Here is a 20,855-nt window from a genome sequence, read left to right as displayed (position 1 = left end):
AGAGGAAAACAACTTAGACAAACATCTCAAAATCTAGCAAGAGATGTTTAAGACTGTGAGCCTGATTTATGAACATTAGTTATAATTGTAAATTATTATATTGTTATTTAGTATATCAGCTAATGACTGACATAAAATCTTTTTCAATTTCATGGGTCATTCTAACTATTATTTTGATAGAAATCTTTATGTGTTGTGATCGCTTTTAGTCTGATGTAATTGTTTTTATTTATGCAATATTATTAGTAGAACTAGAATTATTAGTAAAATAAAGGTTTGAAAACAGCATTCTGTGTGCTCTCTTCCTCTAATTAATTAACTTTTCAACAATATTCTGCGATTTTAACGTGCTTTTTTGTTATAAATCTGTATTGTCCCATTTTTTGGGTTGGTCCTTGAATGTAGCGGGCATTCAGCTAGCCGAGCTGCCGTAAAGTGTTTCGTAAAGTTCCAGCTCTTGTTGACTTTATTCAGCCTTTTCGTTTGAAGCCATTCCTCCTGACCAAGACAGCGCTGGTAAATAATTTATCCGTGTAGCTTATCTCGTTCTGTGGGTTTAAAACGCGAGGAAATATAAACTAACTGGTATTAATTCTCATTTTTTAATTTGTTAGCATCAGCTAGCATTTAGCTGTCTGAGATCCAATTGCTAAACTTCCTCTGTTTTTACTCCTGGATATAATCTTGTAAGGGTGTCTTAAACTAAAAAAAAAACACAACATTGATCAGAAATTAAGGTAATTTCAGTTGGAAACATAAACCTATATGTGTTTATCGCTGTTAGCTGAAAGTGTATCAATAATATATAATAATGATGTCTGGTATTTGGCTGTTAACTGTTTTTTTTTTAAGGCAGGACAGATTGGAAGTAATTAATGTTCATCATGTTTAAGCTGCATTCTCAGATATGCTGTTTTTTATCTAGTCTTTGGCATAATGTAACATAACTGAATGAAATAAAAGATAAAAACAAGTTAATTAGTCTACAGCTGATTAGCTAGCATCCCCTGTTTGATTGATGCTAACAGCAGCCTGGAAGCTAAGCTAGAGATGAGCAGGTATGATCTGGCTTACAGTCTGAAGGGCCTTTCCTGTTGGATCTGTCGGTCCACTGGTTCTTGTGGACCTTTTTTAATCTGGTTTATTGAAGTTATTCAGCGCAGGAGGATCCAAACAATGGAAACATGTGTAAACTGAGAGAATTTAATTTAATAAACTGTCCAGAGATGAGATCTTTTTGTTGATTTCAGCTCCATCTGTCAGACTTCTGTTTAGATTGTTCCTTAATGAGTCAAAATGTCAGCAGACTGGATGTATTCCATATAAAAAGGGAGAAGATGAGATTATCTTTGTGTTTATTCTGCTTTTCTATTTTATTTTATTTTTATTGTGGGCTCTGGCTCAGAAGTGATGTCAGATCCGGCTCTGCTGGTTCTGTATGGAAGTCAGACCGGGACGGCCCAGGACACGGCCCACAGGATCGGCCGGCAAGCCCAGAGGAGGCATCTGAAGGTCCGGGTTCTTCCTCTGGATGGTTACAATGTGGTGAGTCTGTTTATTGTGGCGCTTAAAGGAGTTTCTTTATGTTTCTAATATTCTATTTTTATTTATTCCTTTATTTAACCAAGAAACGTCCCATTGAGATTAACAATCTCTTTTTTAAGGGGGTCCTGGCCAAGACAGCGGCAAAAGATTACATTACAAATTACATTACAGTTTACAATTACACCTGTCTATAATTAGAAATTCATAAAACAGTTACAAAGCATAGATCTCATTTCCAAACCTTTGAGCAATCGTTTAAAATGTCGATTGGAATCAAATCCTTCAACTTCCAGTCTTTCTGAAGATTGTTCCATGCTGTGGGGGCAGAGTACTGAAAAGCTGTCTTTCCAGCTTCAGTGCGGACACTAGTTACAGACAGAAGCAAAGACTCTTGAGAACGTAGAGAATACAGACCAGCCGCTCTTGGTTGAATGTTCTATAAAGTCCTGTTGCTGAAGAGGACTGATTTAAGGCCTGGAATCAGTGAAAGAGCCTGATGTCTGATCCCAGTTTGACCTCCTGTGTCTCTGATATAAACCAGTAAAGCTTGTTGGTTTCCTCCTCCAGGCATACCTGATTTCGGAGTCTCTGGTGGTCTTTGTCTGTTCCACCACAGGACAGGGAGACCCTCCAGACAACATGAAGGTACATGTTTATTTCAGTAATGAAGCAAAGTTTCTTTCTCTGGAGGTTATTTTTTTTCTTCTCATTCAGATTTTTCTCCACATGAGAAGAAAACTGTTTGAGTCATTTCTTTTTTCCATTTCTTCCCAGAACTTCTGGAGGTTTCTCTTCAGGAAGTCTCTGCCTGTTGGATCTCTGAGCTGTCTAGACTGTGCGGTTCTAGGATTGGGAGACTCCTCTTATCCAAAGTTAGTCCTCAATTATGGGAATTATTTCTATCCTACATGAGAGTCTGAATGCAAACAGGTTTTCTGTTTCATTGGCTTCATCTCTCTGCATAAATCCATCCGTTTACACTGAGGTATCATAATAATAATACTTAATTATAAATTCCGTACCAATATAGATCGCAATATACTTTTATTTCATAGCAGTGATATGACTTAAAAACCAGTTTCTAATATTTTAATGTACATTAAAGTCTATGATCGAAGCATTTTAACGTTTTAATCTGTTTTGCTTTTTTTTTTTTAAACAAAGATTTAAATTTTTGGTTGACCTTAGGAACACTGCAAAAATTGACATTTACATAAATCACGTTTATCTTAAAATAAGATAATAATATGCACTTGAATTAAGACAATGCATTTGTCTTTTTTTCTTATTTTAAATCTAAACTGCCTTGTTCCATTTCACTTACTGCCTAAATTCAAGAAAAAAAGCACTTATTTGAAGAAAAAATGACTTATTTAGATTGAAATTTTTTGCAGTGTTGATTCTGTTTGCTTTCTTGTCAGACTGTCTAAAGCTTTTCTTTATGTTAACATTAAAATGATATCATATTGACTAAAATGAATAATTTTTTCATAAGATTTGTCCAAAACTGTTTCTAAATCAGCTTTTCCCAGTTTCCTGCATTTAGGATCCAAACAAGCTGCAACGCAAATTATGGAAACTCCTAAATTACACAAATATATCTAAACAAATGTCATATAAAAGTATATTAACCTCAAACACTGTCAAGCGTTTCAGTAGCTGCATTCCATTCTTTTTATTTCCCCATTTTGTGGTCAGTCTTAACAGCAGTCAGGTAAAAACCTTCGGAAAGAAAGAAAGTTATGCTTGTTAGTGAACATATACTATTCAGGACACACAAACTATAAATGAAATCAAAATACTTGAATCAATCTAATTTTCATATACACCTGACAGTTTTACAAAATGTACCACAATATTGCACCTAGCCCAGACATTTAATCTTAAATACCTTACAGCACAACATGGATACACATTTCCCAAATTATTTACACCACTGCAGACATTTTCAAATCAAGGAGCATAAATCAAATGAGGACGACTTCACTCAAATTACACATAATGAAAGAGCAGTAGCAGTAAGTTCCTATAAAATTCAGATTTCTTACCAGCTGCCTCTTCAGTTTTTTGACATGGGCCCTAAATTCTCTGCAGCTACTTGTCAGCACGGGTCTCTCACACAACTTTCAAGAAATTAGCAGCTGCTTTCCTAATGCTACGTTCACACCGGACGCAGCAGGCGCAGCAGAAGCAGCGAGTTTACATGCAAAGTCAATGGTTGACGCACGTCAAGGCGCAGCAAAAGGTCCCGCGGCGCGTTTTGAGCAGCAGGCGCAGCGCGTCGGGCGCGTTTAAGCATCTGACGCGCCGCAAACGCGCTGCTGCTCGAGATGGAAAAATGTAACTTTTGCTGCTCGCCGCGTCAACGAATCAGAGAAGCTGATCTGGGAGCTGGCAGGGAGAGAGACACAGAGCGCTGTGATCACTCCTCTGAAACAGTTTATTGACGCATAAATTAACTTAAAATGCAGAAATCTGCCGGCAGAATATGTTCGCTTTTATTATCCTGCTGCCTGCAGTTTGGATTATTTAGATGAAAAACACCTACCAGCTGCCGCGGTGAACCGCGAGGAGGCGACCCGGCCAGAGGCTGCTGATGAAGAGATTCCTACTGTCGGCGCACCGCCGGTATGTGGGGGTCTGAGCGGCTCCGACAGAAATAATATTAGAAGGCAGGATGGTAATCTGGATGAACTTACGGCACTGATGAAGTTTTCAGGTGGATTTTCCCATTTAAAAACATATTAAAACTACTTTATTCCCACTGATCACAGCAAATATAGCTGCAAGGCAAAGAAAGGATAGTGAAGCTCCGCCCAACGTGCGTCAGACACACTTTTGCACCGCGCAGCCAGAGCAGCAAAGCTGCTTCAGCCGCGCGGCAGAACTAACTGGTACAAGCAGCAAAAATGAAGCAGCAGACGCGATTTTGCTGCTTTTGCTGCGTCCGGTGTGAACGTAGCATAAGTATAATTTATACCTTCACCAATGTGAGGCAAAACACTTCAGGTGTCCACACTAATAGCCCCGCCCTGGGCTGCACCCAATTAGCAGGTCAGTGCAACAAACACTAACGTGGTGACAGGAGCGAATGATTTCCGTTTCATCTGTGCATAGAGGCACGTTCAGGAATAATGAAACGGTCGGAGATGCAGTGGTGTGTTTTGAACGAAGTGAAGCTGCACTGATATTGCAGGAACCGAGGACAGAAGGAGAGAGCAAAGCGAAGTTTTACAAACATTTTATAAAATCTGTTAATGTGGACTGGATGTGGCTGTGTTGGAGCTCAAACCCCTGTCCCACCTTGATAATTTAGACCAGCGTATGCCTGACGTATGGAAAATCTGGCAGAAACGTTGGCATAAGTCGGAAAACTTCTGGGTACGTTTTGTATAAGTTATGAGCATGATGAAGCACGCTGGCAAAATTGATTAAATACATAAAGAGTTCAGCGTTTGCCGGCGTTTTAGGAGATTCTGGGACGTCGAGTATACACAGTTTACGGAAAGACGTTAAGCCGTTTAGTTATTCCAGAATGCATCATTACATGGAGATATAATCAAAACCCCTCGATTAATCAAAAATCTGTGGCATTGTACCTTTATTATATCTCATTTGTAGCATCTGTTGTAGTTGTTTAGGTTTTTTTTTGTTTGTGTCTTTGGATTTAGCATAATTTGTGTGTTTGCAGCGTGTTTGTATCCGTCGGCCACTGAGATTTTATCAAATTTTCCTTGTAAATGTGTCCTAATTTCCAACAAATTCCTAGATACGGGTCAGGACTTTAGGCTGAACTGGAGCTCATCTGGTTCGGGACTTAAATGAAGCCAGTTGGACAAACTTGGATGATTTTCTGCTTGGTTATATAAAATAAAATTTTAAATTTTAAACTCCATCTTCTGTTTCCCTGCTTCAGGTTTAATTTTGTTGCTAAGAAGCTCCACAAGCGTCTCCTGCAGCTGGGAGCAGGGATGCTAATCCCTGTGGGGCTGGCAGATGATCAGCATGACCTAGGGTGAGATGTTCCCACCTTCATTCTGGAACCAACATCAGATCCGGGAGTTAAACTCTTCTCCTGCTGTCTGAAACAGGCCGGATGCTGTGATCGACCCGTGGCTCCGCTCGTTTTGGGAAAAGGTGCTGGTTCTGCATCCGTCTCTGTCCGACTTGAAACCTCTGAGGGACGACGAGCCGTGAGTGATCAGAACCGGCAGCTTGTTCTGAGGCGGAGTTTAAAGGTTCTGTCACAGTTCTCCTGTTTGTGCCACAGACTCCCTCCATCGTTCACCTTCCATTTCCTGGATGAGAAGACGGATCAGAGAGACGATCCGGCGAGGATCGAATCGGAGCAGGCCGTCCCCTCAGAGTCCCGTCCTTTTCAGGCCAGGATGCTTTTCAACAGGAGAGTCACGGAGCCGTCACACTTCCAGGACGTCAGACTCATAGAGTTTGACATCAGCGGGTCCAACATTGAGTAAGAAAATGAGAAAATAGAGATGAGAAAACCTGGTTAGATTTTATTTACGGTAGGGGTGGAATGGTTCACAAAATCCACGGTTCGGTATATGTTGATTGTTAGCCTGACATGTTGGTCGTGTTGCTGTTAGCATAAACAAAACGTGTTGCACAATGCTTGCACACTGTTGCACTTTTATCCACAACTTTCTTTCCGCCGTCATCGTAGGTCACTCTAAATGCAAAGTGGTCCCATACTAACCTGACTCCGCCAGATGGATTTGCTCCTCATAACCATCTGGAAACCTTCTGTTGAAGTAATTTTGGGAAGGGGCGAAAATACTGGTTAGCTGATTGGCCTATGTTGGTGATGGACGGGCCAAATAAACCAATCAGATCAACGAAGCATATGACTTAACAGAGCGACGACGAAGAGGAGCCAATTGATAGATTAAACTCTTGCTGAAACCAGTCGGGAGAAGAGCAAAAACATCTTTTCCTCTGAGAAAAGCCTCCAGAGCAGTGTTTTGCTCTTCTTTCAGTGAAGAAATACTCTGTAATTCCTATAAAACTTGCTCGATAGCCACGCTAACGCTAGTTTCATCGGCTGAAGCCGCCATGTTCTTTAGACTGAACTGTCGCGCTTCTCGTTGCATCACACCTCAACCCGCCTCAAAGCCAACGCTGATTGGACGTTCGTTTGGTGAACGGCTCCAAATTTTCTTTAACGGAGAGTCTCCAGACTGATTAGCGAGTGAAATCTTGAAAGCTCGCGACATCAGGATGGTCTCACGAGGCTAGTCCCATACAGCAGACCTATAAAGTGCTGCTGGTGCGTCTTCCAACTCCTGTTCTTTCCCACTCGCCATACCCACACAATTCTCCACAACAACTGATTTTTTTCTGCTACACCCGGCTACGCTGCTTCGCTTCTTCTTCTTCTTGTTTACTACTGGTGGTTGGCTTTGGTCGCAGTACCGCCACCTTCTGCTCTGGAGTGTAAACGCTTCGCCTATGAGAAAAAGGAGCAGCGCATGAACCGAACGCAACACACGCGAACCGAACCGGGACAGTTGAACCGAACGGTTCGGACGGTTTTCATAAACCGTTCCATCCCTAATTTACGGTGAATCCAAATTAAATAACGCATTAAATCAGTAAATATTCCATATAGTGACGCTTAAAGTATAACATTCTCGCCTTAAATGATCTTAAAACGCACTTTTATAGAACAACAGCAAAAGAAAAGAGAACTTTTAACTTGATACTCTGAGCTCTGTGAGCGCTAACTTAGAATGGACAAGTCTGCTCTGATGCATGCTGGGTAAAGAGGGAGGGGCCAGAACAACATCCAAGGATTTGGTCCGTTGTCTGTCTTCTTGTTCTTATGAATTAGAACAGTGCTAGGGCTGAGGATGATGGCGTTTTTCCAGCACATGAGAACGCATAAGTACACAGATTGACAAACAGCCTTTGTTTTGTTTCCTGGTTCTGACTCATTCGTCTCTGGTTTCGTTTGGCAGCTTTGCAGCTGGAGACGTGGTGATGATGCATCCCCAGAACTCTGCAGAGGACGTGCAGCTCTTCTGCCAGCTGCTCCGGTTGGACCCGGAGTCCAGGTTCTGTCTCAGAGCCACAGGCGACGCTCCAGGTACTCCTGCAGAGCCGTCTGATGGATCTGGAGAGTCATCGTATTTTTATCGGCTGTTAGGATTTATTTCTCCAGCTTTTAGCAGAAATAAATCCCAACATGTTTGAGCTCAGTTGTTCTACTCTGATCCAGTTCCACCCAGACTGCCTCAGCCCTGCTCAGTGCGCCACCTGGTGGAGCGTTACCTGGACATCGCCGCCGTGCCTCGCCGCTCCTTCTTCGAGCTGCTGTCCACCCTCGCCACCAACGAGCTGGAGCGGGACAAACTGACCGAGTTCAGCTCGGCGGCCGGACAGGACGAGCTGCACAGCTACTGCAACCGGCCGCGGCGCACGGCGCTGGAGGTGACCCCGAGAACCGCCGCTGGTTCTGAGCAGATTGTTGAACCTAAATGTACAAAATCTGAGCTGGGTTCTTGCTGCTGTTGCAGGTTCTGTCAGATTTTCCTCACACCACAGCAGAAATCAGAGCAGATCACCTCCTGGATCTGTTCCCGGAGATCCAACCCCGGTCCTTCTCCATCGCCTCCTCTCTTAAGGTACCTCCTGGTCCAGAACCGGCAGGATCTCCCCTGTAGGAAACCTCTGACCCGCTGTGTCTCTCTGCAGGCTCACCCAAACAGGCTGCAGGTCCTCGTCGCCGTGGTCCGATATAAAACCAAGCTGTACAAACCCAGGAGAGGCCTCTGCTCCTCATGGTTAGCCTCTCTGGACCCTGAACAAGGTCTGCATCATCAGTCATTCTTTTTCCATTTTTGGAAACAGCCCCATTCTACAGAAAAGAAATGTTTATAGAATAAACATCCATTATCTGTTCTAGGTTGTGTCCCTCTCTTCTTGTCCCTTTTCTTCTTGTTTTCCTCTCTATGTTTTGTACTCAGCTGACTTTTCATGCTGTCTCTAAAGGAATGAAAGATTTTTTCCAAGCACTAAGCTCACTTAGCTGATTGCTCCTTCCTGTGTTTCCAAAAAGGCCAAAGTAAATAACCCAGTCCTTCTTTTCACTGTAGACAAGCCATGATCTGCTTATCTGTTCTCCATTTTTCATTTGGATGAAATAATAGCTGCATGAATCATGACAGCAGACAAGATAGAGGATAGCAGGAGGCGGGGTTACCAATCTACTCGCTCTGGAGAGCAGAGTTCGCTGCTTTTAGATGTTGTCTCCAAAGTCTCCAGTAGCAGAAAAAAGTCTCTAGATTTGGCGCTAGGAGCTTTTTAGAAATCAAAGTGCTAGAGGGGTCTGAAAAGTGGCTAAATATAGCGACTAAGGCCCCATCCGTTTCACCAAACCAGCCTCTCATCCATACGAAGCCGGCGTTTCGGGGGTCTGTAAATGATCTTTTTTTTATTCAGCCTTCAGAGTGGGAAGATTTTGAAACGCCGTTTTCGCGTTTCCATCTTTAAGCTCTAACTGCATTTTTTTTTTTTTTTACACGCATGCGTCATAGCGTCGCCTCTAAACACGCATGCCCGACACAGTATCACAACAACAATGGCGCCGTACTGTGCTGAATGGTTGCTGCTAATGCTACTCACCCTGCTGTCGGGCTTACAACAGAATCTTCTTCTTCTGGAATATCTCCAGGAAGAACAGAGCAATATCAACCTCATAGTTCAGCACCTGAATTTGACTGAACCACGAAAATGGACCCGCAGGGCAACCATGTATAAATATTAGTGCGCATGCCCAACATTTCGTCGCCTATTTTTGGTTTGGCACCACAGCGCCACTTACAGGCCTGGTATACATTTTGCAGCGTTTTCATGCATTCGTGTGGACGCTCACATTTATTTTACGTCTCCGTCTTTACGGCAAACGTTCTGGAAAATATAAGCGTTTCGTGTTCGTTTTGAGTTCGTGTGGACGGGGCCTAAAGCGCTAAGTTGGCAACACTGCTCTTTGCATGGTTTGTTTTCAAATGGTTTGCTGCTGTCTGTTTGGACCTTTCTGAACATGTGCAGCAAATGGACATCTACTGTCCTCCTAACTGCCAATCATTCTGGTGTTATGTTTACGTCAGGCCGTCCTATTTGCTCGTCCCCATTCTCATTTACTGGTGGTCAGTCCGACATAGTGGAAAAACTGCTTGTATGAGCGAAGCAAACAGCAACTTTAAACTGTGTGCACAAGCCTATTGGAACCATTCGCACTACTGTTTGCACTGCAGACATCATGACTGCTACTCAGCTCATGCTACCATCTGCATTATTTGCACTATAGCCACTGTACTGTGCAGTAATAATAATTGCTGTTACAGTTACATCGTTTACATTGACTATTTGCACTAGTCATCCATCAGGACCACTGTAATGTTACTTTGTAAAAATTTACCGTTACACTTCCCATCTGCACATTTGTAATCTTCTTTAGTATTTAAACTAGTTCGTTGTTAGATTTTTAGTTATCCGAGCAGATACCTATATTTATTTTTTTAATATCTTAAGTTTTTTTTTTTTTTTTTTATGCTATGGTTCATTATATTTTATTATGCACCGTGGGGTTGAGAGGACTGCAATTTCATCTGTGTTGTATGTTTACCATGTAGCACATTTGACAATAAAGTTGAGTTGACAAGGACAAATTGATCATTTTGGTAAATGATCTGAGTTTACTGCACCGACTGAATGTTAGGCCCCTGTCACATCTTGCCGATTTAGCCACCATGACTTAAGGCTGATTTAGAAACCGGGTTAGTCTGCGTGTGCCTCGCCATGAAAGCAAATGACCCGAGTGTCTCTTTCGCAGACACCTCTCCCAAATTGTAGGTGACCGCAGACAGGAGGCCTCTGATTGGTCAAATCTACATCCGCTATACTCTATGCGTATTTCCTGTTTGGTACCTTAGCGGCTTGTTTTGTTTGTATGACCCCCATTGTGGAAAACGACTCGTAAAAATGGACCAGCTAGGTGTGTGAGAACGCTGGGACCCTTTTTCCACCTGGATCCCCGCTCTTTTTGGCCCTCATGTCCCTCCGTTGTCGCACAAACTTCCCCCCACTTCCTCACCTCCTTGGCCGTATCTAGACCCACAGCTAGTTACTGATTGTCCCTTTTGCGTTTTGGCGTGGAATATCAAAAATATCTGTGACAATTTCACTGCGACACACTGCTGATAACCAGGCCTTTATGAGTAACTTACACTTAACGTACGTCAACGATCCGATAACTTACCTGTAACGTCTGCCCCACGTATAGCATACGTCAGAAATTATGTCCAAAATTTCCTGACGTACTCGCTGTATGTCGATGTGTTTCAGCGTACTCTAGCGTGTTCATAACTTTTGCAAAACTTATCCAACGTATGCCAGCGTTTTTTCCAGATTTTTCATACGCTGGTCTTAATAATCAAGGTGTGACGGGGGCTTTGACCTGCGTACGAATAAAACCTGACAGCTTGATGATGGTGCTCCTCTAGGAGAGGTACGGGTCCCCCTGTGGGTCAAGAAGGGCAGCCTCCGGTTCCCTAAGGAACAGGAAACTCCTGTGATCATGGTGGGACCCGGAACAGGAGTCGCCCCCTTCAGGTCAGCGCTGCAGGAGAGAGTTTCTGAGGGGAGAACAGGTGAGATCTTTGCTTCTTGGTTCTGTTTCCTGTCATCCCTCTGAGACCCTTTCCTCCTCTCCATCCTCCTCTCCAGCCAACGTTCTGTTCTTCGGCTGCCGCTCCGAGTCCAAAGACTTCTACTTCCGCTCTGAGTGGGAGGACATGACGAAGGCCGGTAATCTGCGACTCTTCACGGCTTTCTCTAGAGACCAGGTCAGAACGCCCCTGAAACGGATGAACCGACCCGCTGAGGGCTCGGTTATGACCCAGTAGATGTGTGATGGTGGATTTCTCCCGTCTGTTTTCAGGAGGAGAAGGTGTACGTCCAGCACCGTGTGAAGGAGGCGGCGCCGCTGCTTTGGGATCTGATAACCAACAGGAAGGCCTGCTTTTACATCGCTGGGTGAGTCTGAAGAACCCAGGTTCTGGGTTTAAAGGAGAAGTCTGATCAGCGAGGAATGATCAATGGATCTATATTTATACATAAAACTGATACGTTCGCAGTAATTTAATTAATGTAGTGTTAATCAGTAAAAAAATAAAAATATTTTTCATCCTGATCATTGAGTCTGGGAGCGGCCATTTTTGCCCAAATATAGTAGCCCCTCCCTCCAGCCATCTTCCAGCAGTGACGTCACGGTGCGGTAAGCCTAGCGCCATTCTCCCCGCTTTCCAAGCTAAATCAATGGGAACTACTAGACACATCTGCAATCAACAACAATTATTGAAGATTTCCAGAGGACTTCATCATTGAAATTCACCAGAGCTATAGTGAAACTGACAATGCCCACGTGCATGGCAGCTGGATGCTGGAATACATCGGGTAAAAGTGAAAAAAAGAGTTATTCCACCTTTCTGATTCCTGATCCTCCACGGACGGGTTGGTTGGATCGCCAACTTGAAGAGGGAGGATTTACCATCGAACTTCTGGCCAGAGAAAAAACCCGTAATATGTAGCCAACATTTGGAGGAAGAATGTTTTCAAGATGACTTGGATAATAGCGCGTTGTGACAAACACCAGATACAGCACTGGGACTTGATCAACAGCCGATACCGCACCGTGACGTCACTAACCAGTAGGTGGCAGTAGTGTTCTTTGACAAACATGGATGCCTCCAGTAAAGCACATTCACATGAAAATTACTCTGAATTAAAAACACTGATCATTTATTGAACAGGATGGAATCATTTCAGATTTAAAGTATTTTCAGAAGTTTGAATTCTGAATATGGTCGGACTTTAAGGTTCTGGTCCAATTTTCAGCTTAAAGTGACAATTTATCAGAATTTACTGCATCCTGAGAATATTTGCTCATTTCACAACAAAATATTCAGAACTTTTGTTTCCAAAGAGGAAAAAAACAGAAATCAGAAACATGTTTTTTTTATTTGGACCACATTTTTTTTTTCTCCAGACCAGAAATATCAGAACCTTTTGCTATAAACATCTTCTGGGTTTTTCAGATTGATTATTTTCTTGTAGATTTCTTTTGTTTATTTGAAGCAACCAGAATCTTCATCCAGAAATGTTTCTCTGGATCAACTGTCTGAGCAGGGGGCCTCACCAAACCATCCTAGCGGCTATAAAACGGCCCCAGGGCCACACTTTGGCCCACTTTATCTCCGGTTCCTCCTGACCCGGCGCCGCTGACCCAGGTCTGTGGTTCTGTGCAGGAACGCCAAACAGATGCCAGCTGCTGTGTGCGATGCTCTGAAGGAGACGTTCCAGCAGGAAGGAGGGGTCTCTGCTGAGGAGGCGGAGCAGATGCTGGTCGCCATGGAGAAGACGGGCCGTCTGCAGAGCGAGACCTGGTCCTGATCCGGATCCATCAGGACTAAGGTCCGATTATTATTCTACTGCTGCTTCCTGTTTGATTAAAGAAGTGTTTAAAACACGACTTTGCTTCATTTTCTCTTTAGTCACGAATCCCTTAAAGGTAAAAACCAGTAACAGAACCAGAACCACTTTGATGGTTCTTTCCTGAACGTTCAGGAAAGAAAGAAGCCAAAGTTTGGGTCGCTTAGAAAAATTAGGGGAAAATCTCACCTTCCTAAAAACATCAAGGAGCAAAACTGAGTGGACCAGAACCTCGGCGTCCATCTGTCCAACTGGAGTTTGGACCAAACCGGGTCATTAACAGAACCATGATCCCAAACAGCAGCAGTGGCCTAGTCGAAATCCAGACCTTAACGTGATAGAGCTGCTGTTTGGACCTTCAGAGAGCTCAGCAGAACCTCAGGGAGCTGCAGAAAGCCCTGATTCTGACTAAGTTCTGGAGGTTGGTGCTGAAGTTCGGAAGAGTTTTACCGTAAACTAACCAGACAGGAAGTTAACTGTTTTATTTCCCTGAGGTTTATCGGCTCCAACAGAACGGATTGGCTCATCTCTACATCAGCCCAAACTGGAAGGAGCTCCGGTTCCTAAAGGACCCAAACCGGATCATCTGACAGAAACTCGTGTTTGGTACCGTGGTAAAATCCTGATCTAAATCATTAGCGTCATCAAACGGGGAGTCCAGTGAGCAAATAGGAAGTCGGAAGTCCAGTGAGCGTTCCCGGTTCTGGATCTGGACCAGATGAAAGCAGCAGGTTGATCCGGTTTGGGATTTCTCATCTTTGGTGCAGGAACATTTGAAGTGAATATCGGATCCAAACTCATGAATCTTTTTCTGAAAATTCGTTTTAATAAAAAACTTTCTGGAGAAAAAAATTGTCTCTATCATTAAAAGTATTTTACATCAAATCCAGGAACCGTTTCCTCAAAACTGGAACTGAGCCGAAGGCGGTTCCGTTTCAAGCATCTGTTGCTGTGGCGATGTCTCCTCGCTGCTCGGTGGAACAGACCTCAGATCGGCAGCTGCTGTGGCCGCTCTGCTTTCCCGGCAGTCTGAGATGAAGACCCGTCACGGCTCGGTGGAACCGGCGCCGCCCTCCTATCTGAGGGCCAGAGTGTGGACCTGGTAGATCTCTTTGGGGAAGTTGAGCTGCTGCTCCTCGTGGACGATCCGGAGGCCCGCCTGGCCCACCAGGCGCCGGACGATGTCCAGGTCTCTGCACACGCTGCTGTCCACCTCGTCGGGGACAACGCCTTCGTACGACACGTTGTCTTTGATGATGATGAGTCCGTTGGGCCGAAGGGCTTTCTGGCAGCGCTGCAGGAAGTCCACCAGGTGGTCGTCTGTCAGGTGACCTGGAGCAGAAGAAATAAAGCCCAATAAGGAGTCACACAAACAGCATGGAGGGAGTAAATGATTTACTAGTGGTTCCTAGAATTTCTAAAAGTAGAATGGGAGGCAGATCTTTTAGTTATCAGGCTACTAGTAGCCTACTACGACTAGTTTAAGTCCTTGAGGCATACACCCTGTTTAATTTTAAGGGTTGGCTTAAAACTTTTGTTTTTGGCAAAAAAAGTTAGTTATGCTGCTATAGGCTTCAACCGCTGGAGGACATAGGGACCCCTTTTTCATCATTCTGCTTCATTCTATCTCTATTCTCCCACTCTGCAGAATCTATTAGTTCAATCTCTAACGTTCTGCTCTCTCTGCTTTTTCTCATAGTAGCTTCATCTGGTCTGTTCCTGTTTGGCTGTGACTCCATCCTGGAGAGAAATATCAGCTGTGCTGCTGCCATCAACACCTTTGTTTCTAGATGTTGGAGCTTGGCCTGTTTTTCAGTGTAGTCCTGTTTTTCTGACTGTGACTAACTGGATGTGCTCTCTTCATCCTCTGACATGGGAGCTGGCTCCGAGCTCGTCTGCCTGGCTGTGAGTTTCCTGAATGGGGCCGCCTTTTGTATCTATGCTTCTTTTTCTATGTCTGCTTCTGTCTCCTTGAACCCCAGTGGGCCTCAGCAGATGGCCGCTCACACTGAGCCTGGTTCTGCTGGAGGTTTCTTCCTGTTCAAAGGGAGTTTTTCCTCTCCACTGTCGCTACAAGCATGATTAGAGTGAGGGATTGCTGAAGAGTCAATGAGTCGATGCAATCAGCTGGTTTCCCTTCGATAGAAAACTGAATCAATCTGACTGGATGATCTGGTTGAACTGTAAAGTGCTTTAAGATGACATGATGTGAATTGGCGGTATAGAAATAAACTGAATTGAATTAACGGTATGTAGGATCTGTGTTTTTAAAGCTGTTTTTAAATTGGTCCAATAAAAATTGTTATTCATTAAAACAGAAATATAGTCTTAAAAACATTTTCTCTGATGTATTTATTGGAATTAAGGAACCTTTCAGCAACTCTTCCTTTTTATTGGCTAGTTAAATGCACGCCACACTTTTCAGATCTCAGTCAAAATGTTAAATGTTTTCCTCCAGTGTTTCTACTTTTGTTGTAATATAGTTCGTGTTTGAAATGAAATGCTGAGACCGATATCGGGTCAGAACTAAAGCAGAATCATGGGTCCAGTTTTCCCCGACTCACCGATGACCCACTGGATCCAGATGACGTCATACCGCCCCACCTCCGGCACAAACTCCTGCAGGCCACAGCAGAAGTAGTTCCCCACCCTCTTCCCATCGTCCCCCAGGTAGGACCTGGCTTTATCCAGGAACTCCTTGGTGACGTCTACCAGGTCCACGGTTCTGAACAGAGGCAGCAGCAGCCGCTTGGTGATCCTGCCGATTCCCGCTCCACAATCCAGAGCGCAGCCTTTCCCCGTCTTCCCTTCGCCTTCCTGCAGAAGACGTCGAACGCAGACGGTTGGACGGGATCTGGGACACAGAACGGCTCCAGAGAACATGAGCGTCTTACCCCGAGGAATTTCTTCAGGAAAGCCTTGGATCCGTTGATGTCGATGCTGGAGATGCTGCCGTATCCTCCCAGCATCCCGTCCACGGTGGGGGCCACCTCCTTCCAGTAGTCTTCTGCGTTGGAATAAAAGCTGGCCTGGTCCTCCACAATGTCCCCCATCCTGTCAAAGTCCAAAAGGCAGATGCACTTAAGAAACATTCATCAGTAAACATCCTCCATCCTTTCTGGGTCATTTATAAAGCATGAACACAGGAGGAGGATGGATGGAGGGGTCCACAGCTCAGATCCGGTCTGGTACATCCCGCCCTCTGACAGGTGGGATCAGATCCTGTCAATCAGGAAGTCAAGCAGTAACCTTGACCATATTTGGCAGGAAGGAACCCAGCTGTCATCAGCCATCATGATCTTAATGAGCTTCAGTGATTTTCAGCTTACAGTTCTGACCTAACCTTTCTGTTAGAGGCTTTAAATATGTATTATTTAACATTTAGGAAAATAGGTGAGAAAAAGGAGTTTTTAAAAAGTCGCTTCAAAGCTCCAAACCTCTTCAGTTCCTGCTGGTTTAACAGCAAACTGCCGCTTTTAGCCGTTAGCCGCCGTTAGCTTCCCTCCTGTCGGTGAAAGAGCAGCTTTCTGGTTCTGAGCGGCTTTAAACCGGGTTAAACTAACCTGGTTTAGTGTCCGCAGAGACTCTGATGGTTCTCCTCAACGTGTTTCACCCACTTACTATTTGCGGACATCGCCACACGCTCACAACGTCATTTCCTTATTTGGTGTTTCGGAGAAGTAGCCGACAGTAGCTCCCCCTGCTGGCGGATCCAAGAACGTCTTCTTCTTCTTTTCTATTATGTCGGATCGCAATCAACTTAAGTTAAATACCGCCATCTACTGTACATGAGTGTGTAGCAACATTACATCTATCAAATTCTATTTTTTTTTTATTTTGTATTCTGTAAATAAATCAATCCTGCTTTTCTTAATCAGTAAATATCCTTTATATTTCCTTCATTATATTCCAATATTCCTTTAAGTCTCCATTCTTGGTCTGTCCTTCCAATCATTCTTCTTAATTTCTCCCTTTCATGTTCATAAGTTTATTTTTCTCCACTTCCTTCACATTTATCATTATTTTTCCTCCCTATTAAATATAAATTGTCCTTTAAATAGGTCTGACCCACTTTAATCTGATCATTTTTACTTCTTCCCTTCTGTTTCTCTCATTAATATTTTTATTTAATACTGATTTTTGTACCTTATATAATCCTCTTCCTTTCTTATCTTCGCTCAACCTCTTTTTCCATTCCAATAAGGTCCTGCCCTCTGATCTCTATTTATTCCCTGGATTGCTGATCGCCCGTTGGTAGTAAGGATTTGAAGTGAAGCCACTGGCCGCCATATTGGTACTCCCTAGGTAGACCGCATCTCAATGTAAACAATCTGTGCGCTACAGCATCAAACAACGCTGATGTTCTGATTTTAAGGGGGGACTTCAAATTTTAAAATAAATATAAATTCAACACTTTGACACACACTGGCTGTTTCATAACATCAGTAGATTACTATAACTTATAATAAAAAAATAGGCACATCAAATTGCATAGTCATTATGAAGTCAATAAAGTCTATAAATCATGTAATATAACATATTATACAAATCAATCACAATAAAATTAATGTGTTAATGGAGCAAAATAATACTGATGTGCCAAAAGTGCTAAATTGATTATGTAAATGTAATATACATGTATTTATTATATTGTTACGGTGATATATATTATATATATAATGCTCAGACTGGTAATCTGTGGTGGGCCGTGTGAGGGCCGGCCCTCCTTAAATCATACCGGCCCCAATACTTCCTCTCCAGCCGAAGCTCCTAACTGTGACAGTAAATAACTGAAAGAGCTCAAGAAGTAATATATTGTTAACTGTCTAAATGATGCATGCAGTATATACAGTATAGCCCTTCCTTGTCATGACCATCCTTGCAACAAACATAAATTTTAATAAAACTAAATTGCTTTCTTTAAACCAAACTACGATGTTCCTCTTTATTTTGCCAATTTATGTATTTTGCAAAAATGTGTTGCGCTGCATGATGGAGTTTTGCATCTGTTTACATTATTTCATTTCATTGCCTACATGCCACCTCGCAGTGAATTCTTAAACACTGCAGAACTTTCATGTATTCATTCTTGAACAACTGCCTGTCTGCCTCTATGTTGTATTGTATTATGTTGGTGTTTCTAGAACACTCTGGTTTATGTTGTGGATCTTTTCTGTGTGGGTGGATGTCTGACTGGCTTTGTATTATAGAAGTCTTGGTCATGGTTGTCACGTGATGCTTGAAGATAGATCAGTTGATCCCCAATGTTTTATCGTATTGTGTTTTTATTTTTTTCATGTTATAGATATATAATGGCATGTTATATATCTATAACAGAAATTATTTCAACACATGACTTTTTCGAATAAGAAATACACCAAACAGCTATCCTGAGAATTATGTATCAAAATCTGCTAATTCAGAAAGTTTCACAATACAATCTGCCACCGTCTACCAAGCTTTCCTGGAGATTCAGAGGAGAAACCAGCCCACAGCATCACAGATTATCCTGAGCTATCTCTATAGTTCTGCTGCTATAGGCTTAGACTGCTGGAGGACATAGGGACCCCTTTTTCATCATTCTGCTTCATTCAAGACATTTTTAGTAATTATTTTGTCTATCCTTTTACTATAAATAAGTAAAGTTAGTGTGTGTGTACAAAGCCAAACAGAAGGCCGCAACAAAAGGCCTCATTGTTTTAGCGAGTTAAAAGCGTGGAAATGAATAACATTTCTATTGAAGTTAAAGGATTTCTGATAAAACAGATAAAGATTGTCTAAATTCAAATAAATAATAGTTGGCGTAGAGTGTGTAGAACCATCTCTGTGTCGATGTGATTATTTCTTGGTTGAGTATCCTGAAGTTAAGTTGGCTTTATTTATACCTATAGGTATTAAGCTGCAAAACAAAAGAGGCACCAATATAAACATTCAACAGTTCATACCAAGACACAGAGTAAAACATTCTTAGTGCTGGTGAAGATTCTCAGTCATCCAGGTCATAGTTATTCCAAAAAAGTAAAAAGAAAAAACAATAATCCACTTTGTTTCCAGTTTGAAGACATTTTGCTTCCCATCCAGGAAGCTTTTTTAATTCAAAATGTGAGAAATAGCCTTGAGTTTGAGGCTTTATAGAGTGGATCAAAACAAAGCCTTGTTTTGGTTTAGAAAACGTGCAAATTGCACCGGAAGAACGGGTCCACTCCTTAGGAATGGGGAGGTAACGTACTAAAAACAGCCCATAGACTGGCTGGTAGATATACAGCTAAAAAGACAATAACAAGACAGCAGAATTATGTATCAAAATCTACAGTGAATGCAATATGCTTCTGCAGATTTGTCCTCATCTATAAACCACATAAAAAGCATCTAGAGAAACAGACCAGTTGATAGGTTCTGATGTTATGTATTATAAACTAGAATAAATATTTAATCAAATGCAGCTCTGTCTCTGAGTATCTCCAACTTTACACCCAGGTGACTGTTCAATGTTCACATAGGCTGTAGTTAATACTAATTAACATTAATTTCCTTACTATACAGTCTCTTTTTCTTTTTCTGTATTTTCATAACCTTTATTCAAAGCTGAACCCTCCAAACTGACTTTCACTTTGTTGCTGGTTGCACCTGAATTTCTTAATTGCACCTAAAAAAAGTGTTTTTTTTCTACAGTTATATACTGTTCTATCTATATGCAGCAGGAGAACATACTAGCTAGCAGAAATGTTTCTATTTTTTCTATTCTATTCTGATGCAACACAAGTATCCATTTTTATGCTACCCCCTAAAAAATATTGAAAAATAAAATATTCCAATCTGTTCTATAAATCACAACCGTCCCCTCTTTGCTCACTGCAAAAAAATGTAAATCTAAGTAACTATTTTTTTCTGAAAGTGAATATTTTCTTAAATTGAGCAGATAGGTGAGATACTTGCCAATGAAATACGACAATTTACATTAGAAATATGAAAAAAACCCAACTGCAGCATCTTAATTTTATGTGCATATTATCTAATTATCTCATTTTCAGGGTAACAATGCTCATTCCATTGGCAGATCATCTTTACCTACTCAAATTGAGAGTAAATACACTTATTTTAATAATTTTCTACTCATTTCCAGAGCGTTTTTGGGTTGCTCTGTCACTATTTATTATTTTAACATCCATTCTACCATGTAAAAGGCCCAAACGCTGAACAGATTTGAATTTCAAATTTTACTGCTCACTAAATTAATATTTTTATTAAAGAAAATTTAAAAAAGCTCGTTTTTTTCTCTTTTTCCAAAACAAATAATCTTTTTAAATCACAAAATCTTTATTGTCTATTTTAAAAATGTATATATAATTTTTCATCTTTACTCAAGTGGCAACAAATCAGAGAACTTACTCAGTTTTCTGGATCATTACAACTTAAAGCTAAAGTGTTATAGGCTGCAAGAGAGGAAGGCTTCATGAACTCTAAGATGTTTCATCGAGCTCCACTGGAGGGCGCTACAATCTCATTTTACCACCATTTCAGAGCTCAGCATCTATAGGAGTGAGAATTAGAAAAAAATCTATTGTTCATTTCAGTTTATTCATATATAAAGTCATAATTGGCAACAAATATCATCTTAAGGCATTTTTCAAAGTTAATTAATCAAATCATGCAGAAAACAAAAATAGAAGTCATGTTCATCTGTGTTGGCTGCTCAGTGGTGCAGTGGGTAGCGCAGCCACCTCGCAATGAGGTTTGGGATTCGATTCCTTGCCTGGGGTCTTCCTGCTTGGTGTTTGCATGTTCTCCCTGAGCATGCG

General features: G+C 42.1%; 2 protein-coding genes across 3 annotated transcripts; one reads left to right on the top strand and one right to left on the bottom strand.

Annotated features, from left to right (window-relative positions):
• The first annotated feature begins 401 nt into the window (after positions 1-401).
• ndor1 (NADPH dependent diflavin oxidoreductase 1) lies at positions 402-13,096 on the top strand. Its single transcript, XM_038270704.1, has 15 exons — positions 402-516; positions 1,406-1,545; positions 2,113-2,190; positions 2,320-2,417; positions 5,462-5,560; positions 5,637-5,738; positions 5,816-6,019; positions 7,524-7,651; positions 7,784-7,995; positions 8,082-8,189; positions 8,260-8,374; positions 11,070-11,216; positions 11,293-11,411; positions 11,507-11,601; positions 12,873-13,096. Exons 2-15 carry the CDS (start codon positions 1,411-1,413, stop codon positions 13,015-13,017), a joined length of 1,785 nt encoding a protein of 594 aa, XP_038126632.1. The 5' UTR covers positions 402-516; positions 1,406-1,410; the 3' UTR covers positions 13,018-13,096.
• A 644-nt stretch (positions 13,097-13,740) lies between these two features.
• Positions 13,741-16,769, bottom strand: ntmt1 (N-terminal Xaa-Pro-Lys N-methyltransferase 1). 2 transcript variants are annotated; one of them, XM_038270703.1, is made up of 4 exons: positions 16,620-16,769; positions 15,951-16,110; positions 15,621-15,873; positions 13,741-14,388 (listed from the first exon to the last, which is right to left on the bottom strand). In XM_038270703.1, the coding sequence occupies exons 2-4, from the start codon at positions 16,107-16,109 to the stop codon at positions 14,132-14,134; spliced, it is 669 nt and encodes a 222-aa protein (XP_038126631.1). In that variant the 5' UTR covers position 16,110; positions 16,620-16,769; the 3' UTR covers positions 13,741-14,131. The 2 variants fall into 2 exon arrangements, with proteins under 2 accessions (XP_038126631.1, XP_038126630.1); XM_038270702.1 differs by having other exon boundaries at positions 16,494-16,705.
• Positions 16,770-20,855: the final 4,086 nt, after the last annotated feature.

The sequence above is a fragment of the Cyprinodon tularosa genome, unplaced genomic scaffold, assembly GCF_016077235.1.
Source record: "Cyprinodon tularosa strain WSP-4 unplaced genomic scaffold, ASM1607723v1 ctg773, whole genome shotgun sequence".
Taxonomy (NCBI): Eukaryota; Metazoa; Chordata; class Actinopteri; order Cyprinodontiformes; family Cyprinodontidae; genus Cyprinodon; species Cyprinodon tularosa.
This window is presented reverse-complemented; position numbering and strand designations above follow the sequence as displayed.